Source organism: Planococcus citri, chromosome 3, assembly GCF_950023065.1.
Source record: "Planococcus citri chromosome 3, ihPlaCitr1.1, whole genome shotgun sequence".
Taxonomy (NCBI): domain Eukaryota; kingdom Metazoa; phylum Arthropoda; class Insecta; order Hemiptera; family Pseudococcidae; genus Planococcus; species Planococcus citri.
This window is the reverse complement of record NC_088679.1, coordinates 57,856,911-57,875,086: the sequence shown is the minus strand read 5'-3', so window position 1 is coordinate 57,875,086 and position 18,176 is coordinate 57,856,911. Positions and strand designations below refer to the sequence as shown.

The following is an 18,176-nucleotide window of genomic DNA, read 5'->3' as shown; positions in this document are numbered from 1 at the left end:
TCAATTTGTGAAAAATTTCAAAATATATAAATGAAAAATTGTCAAAATTAAAAAATCAACCTACGGAGCTTGTAGACCATTCTTTTAGCTAAAAATTGCAATTTTTGGTATTGGCATACCTTCATTTTTGAAGGATTTATGGAATTTTAAAGTTTGGAAACAGATCAATTTCTGAAAAATTTTAAAATAAAAAATTTCATCAGATTTTGCTAAAATTGATCTATTTCTATAATTCAAAATTGCATAAATCCTTCAAAAATGAAGGTATGCCAATACGAGATAAAAGAATGATCTACAAGCTCCTTAGCTCATATTTTTAATTTTGACAATTTTTCATTTTCTGATCACTTTTTAGACTTTAGACGACGATAGGTCCTTTACATGATTAGATATATCGACTTGCATGTAGCGGGCCGTGTTCGCCTTGACGAGAAGTATAAGATAGTACAACATGCGTTTTGGTTTCCAATGCCACCAAACGAGGGTTTTGAAATGAATTGAAAATACAAAAAACGTTAGAACCTTAGGTTTCAATTTGCATTGCTTTATTATGTCTTTGAAGCAAAAGAAAACAAACCCCTTCTTAGTGCCTCTCATGAATAGTTGAAGGTGCTCATACGTACAGAGCTGTATTCGCCAAGACGAGAATAAAAAAAGGGACTAAATTCATTTTACTCTGGCATACCACCAAACGCCGATTACAGAAACAAGTTTTCGAGTCTGTTCTTTATCATTTTTCAAAATTATCATTCCATTTGAAACGAGAGTAAAAATTAAAGGGACAACGATTAGACTTCGGGTGTTAGTACAATTTGTATTATCATAAATTTATGACGATATGGTTAATCTTAACTAAATTATTCAGCCGCTTCATTTAAATCATAAATAAAATTAATCAGAATGTGTTGATCAATTAAACAAAGAAAAATTTGCCAAGTGATTGTAACTTTAACCGGAATGTGTTAAACCGATTAAACAAAAAAAAAGTTGAGGGAAACCGATATGCAACCCGCAGTACGTCAAAAGCCTTATTAAGAAAATTTATAGCAAAAGAATTGAAGAAAAAAAAATACTGATCAAAACATACAATACAGTACTTTTTCAAAAAATTTACATTAATCAAAATTCGAAGACTTTGAACTGAGGGTTCAATTTTAGAACCAAAGCTTACATCTGATTTTTAAATAAGGTAGGGGGAAGAAAACAATGAAAAACAAAATTTCAAATTGGATTTCGATTACATATGAGCGTTGAAAAATAAGAATGGTCTACAAGCTCCGTAGGTTGATTTTTTAATTTTGACAATTTTTCATTTATATATTTTGAAATTTTTCACAAATTGATTTCCAAAATTCGTTTTGGTTTACCATGTCACTGAACGCCATTTTTTAGATCAATTCAAAAAACAAAAAAAACAAGCATCTTAGATTTCAATGTTCAATGCTCCATTATGTCTCTGAAGCAAAGGAAAATCACTCACATCTGAAAGACCAGCTTGGTTAGGGAGTCTGATGCTGAACTAAGGAAACTATACAAAGCTTTATCTTCTGCTTTGCTTTTGAATCGTTTACATCGTTGACCACCAGCTTCGTCCTGGTTCATGACCACTACTTGTTTTACTTCAATCGTACCTCCTGCAATAAAAATAAAAACAATTATTTGTAGCCAAATATTTGATCCTAATCGAGTCTATCATTTATATTCTAGGAAAGCCTGCAATAATCAACAAAGCAGTATCTATTCTGATTTTCCAACGATTTTTTTTAGTGGATATCATATATTTTTTTTCACTTGGTACATAAGTACACGTTATTTACGAATTTAACACTTATGTTTTTTGTGTATAATAATTCTAAAATGTAATCATGATTTCTCTATTTTTGTCGGTTTTCTTGTAATTTTCAAAGAAGTTCAGAAATTGGAAATATTCAGCTAGGAATTGTGGCCCAGACTCATGGACTTGAACAGGGAACCGGTCAAGGGATGGAACCCACTATCTAGAATTAATTTATTTTTTGAATCAACTTCATCCTCTTCACAATCGTTCTTTCCCCGAAATTCGAAAATTCGGTTGTCTTAAGTTTTACAGGCAGATTTAGTATCTTGTAAATAAATTTAAAAAATAGAAATACTGTATTTTAATTGATGATTACCTAAATTTTCCAGTCATAATTGAATTTTTAAAAATGGATCTATCATTAAATGGAGAGCTCGTATCATAAAGTAGGTATTGATATATTATTTAGAGTCTGAAGTACCTAGGTATTCATATATGTTACCAGGCAACGAAAAAACACCACGATTACCCCGCGCAAAGCGTTATTTCTATTTCTCAAGAATTAGTTTCATCGGTAATATTTCAACGTACCTATATTAAAAAAAAAACAAAAAAAAATTATTTTGAATATTTTTCTTGAAGCTACCTACACTATTTTCCACTCCAGAACTGAGAAGTTTATTTTTTTACCTTCAAACTTCGTTGGAGAAAAAGAAGTAAAATTATCAATCTTGAACGAAGTGAGGGCGAAAGTTATGAAAAATTGATGATTTGAAACGTAAAACACCTCATTTGAGTGATTTTTATAATTTGAAAATTTTATAGATATTTCCTATTCATCAGCAGGTCCGGTACTTTCTGCGCCAAAATCCACTTTTAGAACCATAATTAATTACGAACATTTCATCTTCTTTCTTCATTTAAACAACAATTATACGTATGTAAGTGGCGATAATTTTATATTGGATTGGTATATTACAACTGGCTCCCTCTTCTCCCAGAACCTCTACTGGATACTGTTCAACCAATTCTGTAAAATTAGAAAAATTTTACATTTTTTCAGAAGTTGAAGAAAAATCTTTTGAACTAGCAATTTCAAATAAAAGTCATAATAACAGTACTGTAAGGTCCTTACGCCAATATTCTTCCTCATTCCAAATATTCGATTTCTTGTTTTGGAATATCTAGGTAATATGAAACAGTAATAAATAATTTATTAGGTATGTCCACAATAATTCGAAATGAACTTGTCACAAAAAAAAAATATTATGGTAACATTTAATAAGTATTTGAATAATTACCATTTATTACATCGAGTATGGGATTATCCATTCCTGTTTCTAGAGGTGTAGTTTCATTTTTAGAAACTTCAGTATTACCTACATGAACAAAATGAAATGGTTACAAAATAATTGGAAATCATTTAGCAAGTTAACACATTTAAACCTTGTACTCCTTCTCCATCTTGACAGTATTAATGGTAACATTTAATAAGTATTTCAATAATTACCATTTATTACATCGAGTATGGGATTATCCTTAGATGTTTGTACACCATCACTCGTATTGGCCATTGATACGGAGTTATCTTGAATTTCCTTTAATTTTTGCTCCATTTTCATTAAAGTTTCTACAGGAATAAAGTAGGTATTAAGTAGGTACAAACGTTAAAAAACAGAACGAAATCTTTCCATGGTAATGAATGTGTGAATAAACAGTTGTACTTACGTTTTTCTAAATTTATAAATCGTAAATAATGTATTGTACAGGTACGTATTAATATCAGGAACAAAATCAGTAACAAAATATTTTTTTTTTGTGACAAGTTCATTTCGAATTATTGTGGACATACCTAATAAATTATTTATTACTGTTTCATACTACCTAGATTTTCCAAAACAAGAAATCGAATATTTGGAATTAATTACTTCAACCAATGATAACCAATCGGACGAAGTATCAGAGGAAGAATATTGGCGTAAGGACCTTACAGTACTGTTATTATGACTTTTATTTGAAATTCGCTAGTTCAAAAGATTTTTCTTCAACTTCTGAAAAAATGTAAAATTTTTCTAATTTTACAGAATTGGTTGAACAGTATCCAGTAGAGGTTCTGGGAGAAGAGGGAGAATGATTGCTGGGCAAGAGAAAGGGTTAACTGAAGTTAAAAACTCAAGGCGATTTTGTGTCTTCACCCGGGACACCAAAAATGAATAAAAATCGACACTATTGTATCACTTGAGGGAAGCGATTTATTGAAAAAAAATATTCGTTCCTCTGTATCTCGTAAATAGTGCAGCAAGAGAACAATATGACAAGTCAAGAGAAATTTAGGCTACTAACCCTTACTTAAATACCTGCACAAACTTAGGTCTTTGAAAGAAAAAAATTATTTAGTGATGATATAGCAACAGAGCAAATTTAACATTCAAGTTTTAATTTTGGTGGTTTCAAGGTCGAGGTTTACCAGAAAACTGCGACGCACAGTGCTCACCAGTAAATTTTTATTTAAATTTTAAAAAATAACCAATCCCAAGAACTTCATGAAGTGTCCTGGAAATTGGTCTTGTTAGTGGTAGCTCTTGGCCGAAGTACTAAACCATTAAAATTTTAGGTGCCAGTTTTGAGTTTAGCTCCCGTAGTGGCGTAGTAAGAATTTCGAATTTTAAAATTTTCAAAAATCGCTACCCCGGCGCTCAAGGTTTTTGCCACAGCGTTACCGTGAGGAAATTCTGACCCATGCGTTTCCACAAGGGACTTGTTTCGTTTTCCCTTTCAATTAAATTTTTCATATTACATTTTTCAAAAATTGTTCAAATTCTCATCGAAAATAAAGAATTTGAATAGTCTTTGAAAAATACATTATAACTTGAAAAATTCAGTTGAAAGGTAAATTAAAACATGCCCCTTGGTCAAACACGTGGGTCAAAATTTCCCAAAACAACGCCGTGGGAAAAACCTGAGCGTCGGGGTAGCGGTTTTTGAAAATTTCAAAATTCAAAATTTGGGCCAAGTGCGACCACTGAGGCCACTTTCCATCCAAATTCCTCGGAGACACTTCATAAGAGGTTCCTCAGTAAGTTGAACCGTACAACGAAAGAAATTCGTTTCCATCGCATCGCAAGCTGTTGGATGAGTAACGTGAAACGATTGAGATTAGGTAGGACGGTGGGTGGTAGTGGTAGAAACCGAACATGGAACGTGTTGAAATATTTGCCTAACCGATTTGCCGTAAATACGCATTCCTTCAACCTGCGCCACGTTATGATCTACAGGGACGCGGCGCGGCGGATGCGAGTGCGGGTGTTAACATTCATTGTGTTACGTTGTTTGATGTTGAATGGTTGGTCAAGTGATGGTCGCGGAATCAAATAACCGGTTGCAGTTTTTGTTGACTATTGTTGAGTGTAGATGGTTAATTATTTAATCGTGTATCGATTACCAATGAAAAAACGAATTGAAAAAAAAACACCAATTTTTTATTCACAATACACGCAATATACCTACAGATACTTACATAAAGTTGACGAATGAAAGTTGAAACGAAAACAGACTTATACTTGATACACATATTCTATACATAAATACATTATACATGGTATACCTAGTAGTATATTTACACGAACATATGGGTCCAACGAGGTCAAATTTTAGGACTTGGGTTCTTTTAGAATCTGCATTTGACCTTTGAATTGAGAAGGGTCAAATTTGAATACAGAAACGTTTTTTTTTTTTTTTTTTTGGAGGACCATAATAACTAATAAGGAACCAAATTGATTAAAATAGTCAAAAATGATATCTAATCCAAATTTCAGTCTCCACCTCGTTCAAGGTGGTGAAAATCTAATTTTACTCATTTTTTGACTTCCCCCACCTCTTAAATTGACTTAATCAATATCACTGGTTCAACCTCCAAAGTTTTCTTATCACATATCAGCATTCCAGAGCTACAAATAAGTTTCTATATGATGGACTTTATAACCCCATTACATCTACCGGTGGCCTTATGGCAGTGGTACGAAATGATGGTGAATCGTATTCGTACTACCTTTTCTAGCAGCTTGCTAAAATTTGATGTCAGTCGCGTGTGAATTTGATGTAGTCGCATGGTGGGGAGGAGGCATTAATAAAGTCGGTCTCGTCTTATGATACGTGTATATGTGAGTCATGAGCGAATTTCTTGAGCAGTAAACGCGTTCACAAATCGCGCATCTGTATTCTTCTTGGTGCGAGGCGTGTTTGTCCGCAACGTGTCGTTTCAGGCTCGCTTTTGAGCACAGTACTTTGCCACAAGCCAGACATGGGAACACTTTCTTTAAACCTGAACAGAACAGAATCAACGTATTGTTTTGATTAATTCACGTCATACACACAATGCCACACAGTACATGGAAATATAGAACAGACATGGGAACACTTTCTTTAAACCTGAACAGAACAGAATCAACGTATTGTTTTGATTAATTCACGTCATACACACAATGCCACACAGTACATGGAAATATAGAGCAGAGATGGCGATTTGATCTCGATACTGTTCATTGGGTAGGGATAACAGCCTAGTTTTTACCCCCTCCCCCCCTTAAGAAACTTGTGGACCATGAACAAGGATTATTCGTAGGAACTGAGGAAGACCATTGAAGACATCATATGGTTAAGTACTGATGAAGTTTAATAGTTCCCATCAAAGATAGACCTTCAATTGCCACTGGAAAAATACAAAAAACCAGCCACATACGCAGTCCTCACTAATTTTTGGAACACGATGCCCTTGAAAAGCTTCATGTTCCATTCAATGTTTATGGTTCAGAAGACTTGAAAAATGCAATACGAATCTTAGTCGATTAACTTGAAAAAAAATTTCGAAAGGTTGTTTGATTTTGAGAATCAGATGCATCAATTCCAATCAAAATGAGCTAATTATTTTCCATCAGAACAGAACTGTTAGGTAACAATTTTCAAGGGTGTAAAAAAATAAAAAACCTAAATTAATTCTCGTTCTCTAATTTTTTTACACCCCTATTTTCGGAATTTTAGGTCGCTGACCACTGTTTAGAGGTGTAATAATTTGGCGAAGCATTTGAACTGTTGCAAAATAATGTCGTCCAAAAAACACTCGCTACAGTTGATATGCATCAATGTAAACGATCGTCCAAAAAAATGGATCAATGATTTGATACCCCCTTGAATAAGTATAGATTTTCTATGAAATTAAACGAAACAAAAAAAATAAAAATTGAAGACTCAGAAATTCGTGAAAAGCAGCAAGTAGGTACTCATAAATATAAAATTAGAGCAAAAACTGTCACAACAAATGACCAATTTTATCCCTGAAAAAATTTCCAAAAAATAGTTTGTTGTGGAGAACAACGTGTTCAAGTGGTTCAGGAATTTTTAAATCCAAAAATGCGTCTATTAAAATTTTTCAATGAAAATTCGAGTATCTAATTAATTTTTATAAACTGTAAATTTGATCTTTCAATCTTTAATTTTTGAGGAAATCATAAATTATTATGTTGTTACAATTTGGTAACGCAGCTAAAGGGTGGGGGGGGGGTTAAAAACAGCGATTGGGGTAAAAAAATAGCTTACTCATATTTTTGCAATTATTAATTTTTTTCAGCCATCTTAACTTAATCAATACCTACTGAATCTCGTTAAGCAATGTACGCTGATTTCAGCAAGATTCTTAGTTTCCCTCTAGCTTCATTAGATCAAAAGAAATTTCAATTGGTGGGGAGTGGGATAAAAAAAAATAGGGCCATTCCTCTATTAAACGCGAAACAAACACAAAGAATTCGCGAAGATGAAGGTAAAAAGTTCTGTACAGGAACACAGTATACAAAATTGTATTATGCAAAAATTACAAAATATGTTATCATTACAAATTTTTCTAGCAGGATAGAGGTACCTATACGTTTATCTACACCTATGTGGTAGGTCCTACATTAATGTAGTACGTACCTACATAATTCGATCATCGAAATGATCGAATTATCAAAAATCTTGAACACACACCATCGTCGTCATCGCTAAGAATTCACGACCGAGGAAGGAGAATTCCACTTTGGTTTACGATGGTAAATACTCTTGTGGTTGTTGAGACTGTTCAGGGTACGGAAGACTTTATGACAGATGGTGCAGACTGCGGAGTGGAGCGGTTGATGGTGTTGTTGCTCTATGTGACGTTTCAACGTTAGTCGAGTACTCAGTATTTTTCCACAGATGAAACAACCATGGTGCTGTTGATTTCCACTGCCACTGCCTCCTCCTCCTCCTCCTCCTCCTCCTCCATTTTCTTGATTGCCACCTCTCGACTGTTCCAACTCCGTCCAGTCTGCACAAACCATACTGCCATTAAAGCTTCTACCTTTGGCGATAGAAAAAAAACACATGCGTACGCGAAAAAAATTTATGGGACCGACTATACGCGTGGAAAAAATACCGAAATGAAACGAAACGAAAACGAAAGAAGAAGGACCCTATTAGCGATCTGTCTGTGAGTTCACATATTGTGTTTTCGCTTATTTGTACATATACAATATACATGTATAAGTGAATGTAATAAGTACATATTTAAGTGTACGAGCAGGAAGGATCATACGATCAAGTTTGGGTCAGTGCATTGCATTACCCACTGAAACTAGGATGCACAACGAAAAATAGTGTTGAACTGAAGGTACAAGGGGTACAATCAATTACAGCCTACTTTGGAAAATATTCAGAAAATTCAAATGTATAAAAAAAGGGGGAAAAGAATGAATGAAAAATCTCAGATTAAATGCAAAAGCAAAACATTCTTCCAAATACGTATGTATTTCACCATTTTTTTAGAAGGGGTTGGGGAAAGTTCTAAATTTTTGTTTCATAATTCAAAGGAAGAAGAAATCAAGAAAAATTTTGAAGTTGGATTTAAAAATGGAAAACCAAAACATTTCCCCCCAAATTCAATTCTCAATTAGGTAGAAGGTTAAAAAATTTTCAGATTGCTTACTTTTGATTCTGCGAAGAGTCACCATTTTTTCGGTTATTTTTCGTAGGGTAAAGTCGCCAGTAGTTGAACAGATTTTTGATACTTTTTGATAAAACACAATCTATAGCTCAAGTTGATATTTTTTTGAAAACTTTGGTAAGGACATCTAAAAGAACACAGTTTTCCTTACATTTTGATTTGTGTTTCACATTCGTAAGTGGATTTTTAAGATTTTTATGATCATTTCAAAAAGTTTCCAAAAAACCCCAGTAATTGACACGACATTCCAATAATTGACACCCCAGTAGTTGACAAAGTATTTTACGATTTTCATCCAAAAATTTTCAACATTTTGAGGTTGTTATTATACCATTTGAAAGCTAATGCGATACACTTTCTTTCTAACTGCTTTTGATTGAATCAGAATCACATTTTCAAGAATGTGAAAAATTCCAATAATTTACGCCATATAAATAGATGTAATTTCTAATTCACTTTACAGCACTTATAGCTTCTTGAATATTCATCTCGTACTTTAATCAGACTATTTTGAATAAATCGGTAAAATAATGGTGAAAAAACATTAGAAAATACATCTTTTTATATGGTGTCAATTATTGGAATTTTTCATTTTTTATCGCCTGTAATTGACACCCGACTTATCGAGCATAAAAATGTGATTTGATTATGAATCAATCAAAAGTAGTTAGAAAGAAAGTATATCTCATTAGCTTTCAAATGGTATAATAACCATCTCAAAATGTTCAAAATTGTTGGATATAGAAAAATAATTGTAAAACACTTACCATTAAAATTCAGCAAAAAAAATTCGCAAAATTTTCGTGGTGAAAATAAAAGTCGATAAAACGCAAAAAACTATGACTGATAATCATCACCTAACTCACGGCCAATAATAAGCGAGGTATGAATTAATTTTTAGTGCAATCAGTGTTTTCAATAATCACACAGGGACACCAAAATGGCGATTTTTGTGAAGTAAGTGTCAACTACTGGTGACTTTACCCTATTTCTAATAGCACTAAAATTTTTTCGAAAACCAATTTCTAAAAGATATAGATAAATATGAAATTTTAATGATCTAAAAACTGAAAAAAAAATACAAAACGTCAAGCAAGCACATGAGAAAGTTTGAAAGAAGTAAAATTTTCAGAAGGACAATTTTTCAGCTAAAATGTTTTAAATTTTTATGAAAAAGAGAATAAAATATGAAAATTTTGACGTTTGATTTAAAAACGTTTGAAAGCAGGACTTTTTTTAAGTTTTCCTCTTACTTCCAATTTTTTTGAAACATATTTTTTGTCGAAAATTCAAAAAAGTACAGTGTTGCATATTTGAGTACAATTATTGACTCTTTTGCAAACATTTACCAGACGGTTGAAATGTAGCCATGTATGTATCTATGTACCTATCTACTTACAGTATGTAAAATACAATGAAGCTTTATCTTACCTTGAGAAGGAGCAGTGAGCCCGTCCAGTACAGCATTTGCCGTTACAGCCGTATGACTTTGGTGATGATTGAATCCTACAACGAAATAAAATTTTGAAAAATATACTCGAAATCATACGAAATGAAGTGAATTTCTATAGCTATCAGTGGCGAGGCGTGAGTTTTACTGGTAGGGAAGCAAAGTTGTAGTGAAAATTTTCAAAAAATGAAGTACTTAAACTTCCATAGCCTAATTTTTAAATCAAAGCTATAAACACGCGCATGCGCATAAACGCAGAACCGTAAATAAGAATCAGCGAACAACTAGAAGCAACTAGCGACTTGCTTCCAAAGAATCACCGTTCGACGCTCTAACGCACGCGTTAAGGATGGCAAACATGATTCTTTTTTCCCTTAAAACTGGTTTTTTGGAAGCAATGTACAGCTTGCTTCCAACACACAGATTTATGAGTTTTGTAGGTAATAGAAACGGTGTATCGGATGACATTTGAACAAGATAGTATTCTCGATTGTTTTAAAATATTTTTTCATATTTTATTGTCAATTTGCACTGATATTTTTTAATTAATTTAATTTTCTACAACTCGGAAAATTTATGGACGCTTCGCCACTGATAGCTATGCTATCTAAAATACTAACCAGCTAAAGCAGCAGCCGCCATGTTAAATCTCAAAGACGCCAAGTAACCGGGATGTCCTTGAAAAGCATCTTCAGCATCTAGCAAAGCTTGAGGATAAGGTACATTTGAAGGTGGCGATTGATCGCTCAGTCTGTCTTCCGATAGATTGCTATCGTTGTCGTTGAAATTATCGTGATCGTTGCCGGCAGCACTGGAATTATTGCCAAATGCTTCGTCCTTCGGTTCACATTTCAGCGATAAGTTTTTTGGCGAAGGGCTCGAATTCGACGTCGTCCTGTGTATATTTTCTGGATGGTTGTATTTCTTCACGTAGTTGTCGCTGCTAGTGATGGAGAAATCGACCGGTGGTTCTTCTTCTTCATCTTTGTCGATGTCTTGTTCGCCATTACTGTGGTTATTGTCTTTATAGTTGTTATGATTTTCGTCGTATTTGATTGGTGAGTTGGCTTTGCTGGTCGTAACAGTATTCACGGGTATTTCGACAGTAGTTGCGGAAGATGAGCATGGCGATGATGATGGTAATGACGACGAGGTGGTGGTGGTAGTGGTAGCGGTGGTGGTAGAAATGGGCATACTATTGTTGGTATTTCTATTGGTGTTGGCGATGGTTGGGCTGACGATTTCGTTAGGACTATTGCGATGAGAGGACGACAAAGTTTCGCACGAATTTTTACCCATCCTCGATGTGGTTTCGTCATTCGAAATGGTCGAAGGCGACAGTGAAAAGATATTGGAACAATTTGATAATGGCGACTGTAAAGCATTCTCGGCTGATTTAGTTCGTTTTGGCGATATCGGCGAATCGTCCTGTTGAAACAATAAATAGGTACATATTATATATTTGGGTTAAACTCCATTAATATTTATGTACAGATCATAGAAGGTATTTATGAAAACGTTGGTTTTACCTGCGATTGCGAACATCTAATGGGAGTCAGAGAACGAAGATGGCGTCGATGTCTAATTGTCTGCAATTGAGCTAATCTGTTTTCGTCGTTTACTAAGCTGATTTGAGATTGATTGGTATTGTATAGGAAGTGTTGTTGAAACTGGTTCATCTTTTCCGAAGGTGTACCTGGTGATCTCGTTGGAAAGCGTGTTGATAAATTCTGCAATAAATAGCCGAATCGATTCGAGTAAAAAAAAAAAAATGCCAAAAAAATATGTAGGTTGATCTGTTTTTATATGCAGGGTTGTCGAGAGCCAATGCGGAGCCGGGGCAAATGTAATTTGGCCCCATAGCCCATAGAGGTTTTTTTGAGAGGAGGAGGGGGTTGGACTGAAAATTTGCTGACTGATATGTGGGGTGGGGATACCAATTTTTCCGATTGATACCATATTCATATGACCTGTATGAAAAATTTTCATTCTGTTTTGGATTTTCGGGGGCCCAAATGTGAATTTTTTCATTTTAAAACAACAAAAAAAAATTTTTAGGGAGGCAGTTGAGTTTGAAAAAAAAATGAATTTTTTGAAAATTTGTATTCTGAGAAAATTAATTGTAAGAACGGTGTTTTTTATGCGAGGAGTTCACCAGTTTTCATTGAAAATTTTGGAATTTTTTTAAAAGATTTTTTTTTTTAGAATTTTGATTTTTAAAAAGGGAAAAAACAAGTGAAGGTGAAAGTTCTTGAAAATTTACATTTTGAGAGGCATAAAAACGATACTTTTGATGCGAGAAGTTCATTTTTTCACTTTAAAACTTCAAAAGTTGAATGGTATTTTTATTAGAAATTTCAACTGCAAAAATTTTCGAAAATGTGTGTTTTTAGAAGTAAAAAAACAGGATTTTCTTCCATTATAGGCCCTTTTTTTGCCGAACCCTCCAGAAAGGCTGGACCCGAGGCCAACTGCCCCTTTGCTCCCCCCCTCAACGTCCCTGTGTATAGATACGTGTGGCTTACCTCGTTATAATGGTCAAGTATTGGAGGTGCTGAAGAAGGGAGCGTTGTAGCGGTAACTGCGGCGTTCTGCTGAGTCAATCCGCTAACTTTTAATACCTCAGCTGTTTTCAAAAACGACGTCAAGTTCCTTTGGTGCACGTTCACTTCACCGTGGTAAATGAATTCTACCAAAGCGTGCAAGTCGTCGAATACCACGTCTTGTAATACGATTACCGGATGCTTACAAGGTGTACTCTGGAAAGGTAAAAACAGCGAACGAAAAATGTTAGTTGGGTTGGACCTTACAATATTTTGCAAAGATGGAACTTCTCATCTCCTACCTCCCGAATAAAAAGTTCTCACCAAAGGCAAAAAAATGATAATTTTCTGTTTTTTATTTTTCCAAAATTTGAAAAAAGTGGTGTTAAGAGACCTCAAGTTGAAAAAAAAATGAAAAAAATACAATTCATTTGAAAATTTCTCTGAATAGTCCCAATTTTCGAGAAAAAAAATTCTCTTTGTCTTCCAAGCTATGTTGGCTCCCTGCTATGAAACCCCTTGAGAAAAATGTATATACTTAATGATAATAAAAAATGGAATAAATTCGAACAATTCTTAAATGTAAATGAAAAAAAAAAACTCGTAATTGATAATCGTTGGAAATTTTTTTATTCCTGAGTCAGAATTCTTCTGATGAATTCCCAAAATATATCGCCGCGTTGAGCCCCCCTCCTCACCAATAAGCTATGTAGATCCCTTGAATACAGCTCTTAAAATTAAAAAAAAATTGAAGGCAGTAGACATCTTCTGACAATTTTGATTTTTTTGTTAGACTACTTCTATTTGACCCACCTTTTAAAAAATACCCTCCCTCGGTTCCTCAGTCAATGTTAGCTTCCTTGTATAGCCTCCAGTGTTTTTTAAATATTTTTCATTTTTCATTTTTGGTGTGAAACCGCTTGAATAACCTACTTTTTAATCGACCCCCCCTCCCCGAATATTTTTGGCATCCTTATGTAGAGCCCCTTCAAAATTGGTAAAAATCAAAATATTGTTTTTTTTTCAATTTTACTCCCCAAGTCAAATCTTTCATCTGTATCACGACTGCAGCGAGTGAGTTTAACAAATTGAACGGTTTTGAATCATCTATGGTCAAAGTCATAAAGTCAAAGTGCCTTGATTTCTAAAAATCACCGAAATTGCGTCCACGTATAGCTCAAGTCATTCGTCTAATTAAAATGATTCGAAGAACCAACAACGGTTAGTATTCTTGGAATTACGATTGGTATTTTGATTAATAATCTATTTCTTAATATAGAAATTACGGTTTACTTCAATCACGAGCAGCCATTTAGGTACAAAACATTGTAGGGATGTATGATGATGTCATTTGGATGTTATTAGATTACGTGTTTCACGAATTTACCGCAGATATGAGGAAAACATCAAATGATATTGATATCATTTTTTTTTCAAGTTCCAAGATATAGAAAAATATTGATTAATCAAATTCAATTTGAATTTTTTCGAAACGATAAAAAAAGCTAGTTTCTATGTTGTTTTACAGGCTTCCATAGAAGCGAAATGAGTTATTTCGCACTCGGTTTTTTTATTTTTTCTTCTCGTCCAATGATCTAACCGCGTTTCTCTAGAACGTAATTTTAAACTAGTTTCACCGGTGCTAATTAACGAATCAACAACGATGTGAACGCCTAACACGAACATGGCATCGTAACCATGTACCGCCTTCTGTTGTAGCGTCACCGTCATATACTCACGTCGCGTTGCTCAATTCGAACATATCATCAAAAATTCCCCATTTCTGCCTCATAATTCTCCTAAATTACCCTAATTTGAGAAAAAACTTTCTCTGAACTTTCTTATAATGTCAGTCCTTTTATATGAGACCCTTTCAAAGTAGAAAAAAATACAAAAATGTGAAAAATTGAAGTCTGCTTCCTGGGAAATTTTTTTTGAATAATCCCCTTTTTCAGAAGAATCCTCCCGCAGTCCCCTAAACAGTAGGTATTGGGTCTTCTTCCTACATAAGCTCTCATAGTTGAAAAAAAAGATAAACATTTTGAAATTTTGATGTCCGTTCAATTTTTTGAAAATCTTCCATTCCTGGACAAAAACATGCTAGACAACCCATTTTTCAAAAAAATACCTCCCTCAAAAAATTCCAAAGTTGGAAAAAAAATCAAAAAAATGAAATAAAATGAAATCGACTTTTTTTTCAACTTAGATCGTTGTGTCAGAATTCTTTTGAATGACTCTATTTTCGAGGGAAAAGCTCACTTGGTTTTCCAAGTAGGTAATGTTGTCTAGGCCAACTAGCTCAAACTATGATATTAGACCTGGAAAGTTTTCAATTTCGAAAATTCTGCCCTACATTTTATATAATTAGGGAGAAGGAGGGCTCTTCGCTACAATTTTTCTTTCGACATGGAGTTGAAAATTTTAAGACGTGATTTTCTCATCCGAAGTGACAACCTAAAGGGGTCAAGAGCAAGAAAAAAATCGCTAGAAATCTCTATCTAAAACAAATAAGGTACATTCTACCCAACACTCGTACTCTAAGGTCTACGTATTTGACGTTTGCAATTTTTTTTGTTTTTTTTTTCTTGAACTGCAAATTTTGAATGGTATACTTACATCGTAGTGCTTAATGAAGTTGGAAGAACAGACTAGTGCATACGTGTGACACGAGGCACTTATAACTTAACAAGGTAGAGACCGAAACTTACTTTGAGCAGTTCTCTGAAATAAGGACTGCATGCGGATAGCACGACTCGATGAGCTTTGAGCGTTTTCCCGTCGCAAGCCAATGTCACGTCGATGAAATCTTCATCATCGCGTAAATTTTCAAAAGCTGTCGTAATACTGTTTCTATAGTTGTTCCAGCGTAAGCAGAAATGCTGTAAATCTTCCATCGTATGATCGAACGAACTCGTTCTACTGCGTAAAAAAATAAAAATACGTATAGCCTACAACTTCGAATGCATGTACCTTATTTGGCAAAATGATGTAATTTTTCACCTCCTATCCCCCAAAGTTGTTCCTCGGGTGAGAATTTAATTACTTATTTTTTATTTTCGCTCTATGTGAAGAAAATTTGTGCCAAGCTCCCTCCTCCCTCCAATTGAAAAAATCTAAAATTGGAAAAATCTGGATTTTTCTGATCCATTATTTTTTTAAAAAAGTTCTGGCCTTCAACTGGGAAAATAAAAAAAAATGTTAATGAATCAGAATTGGTGAACATTTTTCCAATTTTTTCTTTTCTGAGTCAGAATTCTTCTAAATGAGTCCCTTTACAAGGAAAAACCTTCCTCGGATCCCCAAATAATGTTGATCTTCTTGCTCAGAGCCTTTTAAAGTCAAAAAAAAAATGTAATTTGTAAAAATTGTTTGAAATTTTTTCATTTCTAAGCAAAATCCTTTTGAATAGCCTATTTCTGGAGAAATCCTCCTTCGGTCCCCTAAATAATGTCATTTCTTGTGTAAAAGCTCTCAACTTCTGAAAAACAATTTTCAAGTCAAAATTTTTCATTTTTGGTCCGAACCAGCTCAAATAACCTCCTTTTCAAGAAAAACTTCATTCGATCCTTCCAACCCCCCTTCCCCTCCTCCCAGAAATATTTCCTCCCTTTTGTAGAAGTCCTGAAAATGGGGGGAAAAATTTTAAAAATAAAATTAAATAAAACTCACTGGTATTTTTTTTAAAATTTTGGCTCGAATGGATTTTATTTCAATTAAATGACTCCTTTTCAAGAAGAAACATTCCTTGGTTCCAAAAAATAATAATTAGTAGTTTGTGACGAAGAAAAATCGTTGAATCTAATTCAAGAATTAGAATGTGTAAAAAATTGAAAATTTTTAATTTCTTGATTTTTTGAAGGAGGGTGGAAGTTTAGTTTTTCATCAAGCAGAAAGAGTCAAAAATATTAGATTAGTGCTCAAACCTCCGAATTAGAATGAGAAAATTTCAGTTTTAGATTTTTCATACCTAAATATTTAGAGAACGGTTACTTCCCAGAATAACTTATTTCTTTCAACGTTGTCAAAATGTCAACTTCATAAAACTTGAAGTGTGACTTGTTAGACCGAAAAAAATTGCCAATATTTTTTTCACAAGTAACTCGAATGTGAATAATTGCAATGCTGAATGATCTCAGCTCACGAAGAGTATAATATGAACTTACGATTGATGCAATCTACGCCGCACTAGGTATGAAAAAAAGACCACGCCGAAACTAAAACCGAATTCATTAGCGAAAAACAATTCAAGAAAAATATTACGCGCACCTAGGCACTAAATAAAATAATATAAAACATGAAAACAGAAACCACACAGAAGGAAATCAAAAAGTCATAAATTGGATAGATAGGTACGTATGAGGACAGCAAGAGAGAGAGAAAGAAAAAAGAGAGAGATGGTATGTGTGCGAATATGTGAGAGGGAGAGTGAAAAAGAAAGATGAACGAAGGGGGTACAAGATTAACTAGGTATTAGTCTTCTAATCAGTTGAAACGAAACCGATGCTTTCGCACACAATTATTGAACTAACATCGAGTACCTATATCGCGCTCATTTATTTATTAATTAGTTTCATAAATCATCTATTCTTTCCTACCCAACCTCTACCCACTCTACACGCATAGAAGTAGGAGTTAGTATAGGTACCTATATTTAGGGGTCAATATGTAAGTATCATCTCGTAAACACGAGTTGAGAAAATTGAAAAAGACGTGAAGAGCAAAATGAGCAAACAACAACATCAACATCAACTCTGATCCCTGTATCAATAAGAGAGAGAGGGGAGTCGAGATTGATGAGTGACAACGAAGGAGAGGGTAAGGTGACGGAAACATTGTTGCTTTTTTATTTTTCTTTCCTTTTCACCGATCATTTAACGTGAGTATTATAATACTCGTATTATGTTGTATTTTTATCAATACTTCAAAGTAGGTAGGAGAAGATGTGGGAAGATAGAGTTATTGGCGTTGGCGACGAAGAACGGGGAAATAAAATGAAAAAAAGAAAGAATAATTTACCGGCTTCATCATCATCATTATATCGTACATTTAATTGATAACTTTTTTCGATAATTATGCCTCCTCTTACCCCTCCGGCCTGCGCATTTTTTCGCTTAGTCGATTTTCTCTTTACCTCTAATATATGTACTTCATACAATATGTATTTTCTTATCTGTCGTACGATAATCATAACACATAATTTTTAATTAGGTAGTTTAGTTTATTAGAAGAAGATGAGTGATTTCTTTTCGTCTCTTTGCTCCCTTCTTCTCGGCGCTATTGTACCAAAGGTACTTTATTTCAAGCGTGGTTAGAATACTTATTAGAAAATAGTGAACTACGAAACTGATTTTCTAGTGACGTGCGCTACGTATAATGAGGCTAGCTGCGACCTCT

At 34.0% G+C, this 18,176-nt stretch overlaps 2 protein-coding genes across 11 annotated transcripts in view; one reads left to right on the top strand and one right to left on the bottom strand.

The window, feature by feature from the left end:
• Positions 1-18,176, top strand: part of LOC135841343 (dipeptidase 1-like) — a 705,386-nt gene that overhangs the window by 470,806 nt on the left and 216,404 nt on the right. The gene's annotated exons all lie outside the window — the stretch shown is intronic.
• Positions 5,235-17,321, bottom strand: LOC135841252 (broad-complex core protein isoforms 1/2/3/4/5-like). 6 transcript variants are annotated; one of them, XR_010557863.1, is made up of 8 exons: positions 16,946-17,321; positions 15,491-15,701; positions 12,765-12,998; positions 11,769-11,969; positions 10,860-11,667; positions 10,221-10,295; positions 7,742-8,114; positions 5,960-6,098 (listed from the first exon to the last, which is right to left on the bottom strand). XR_010557863.1 is itself a non-coding variant. In XM_065358122.1 (7 exons), the coding sequence occupies exons 2-7, from the start codon at positions 15,674-15,676 to the stop codon at positions 5,842-5,844; spliced, it is 1,761 nt and encodes a 586-aa protein (XP_065214194.1). In that variant the 5' UTR covers positions 15,677-15,701; positions 16,946-17,320; the 3' UTR covers positions 5,235-5,841. The 6 variants fall into 6 exon arrangements, 4 of the variants coding, with proteins under 4 accessions (XP_065214194.1, XP_065214195.1, XP_065214191.1 ...); XR_010557864.1 differs by lacking the exon at positions 5,960-6,098 and adding an exon at positions 6,190-6,205; XM_065358122.1 differs by lacking the exon at positions 7,742-8,114 and having other exon boundaries at positions 5,235-6,098; positions 16,946-17,320.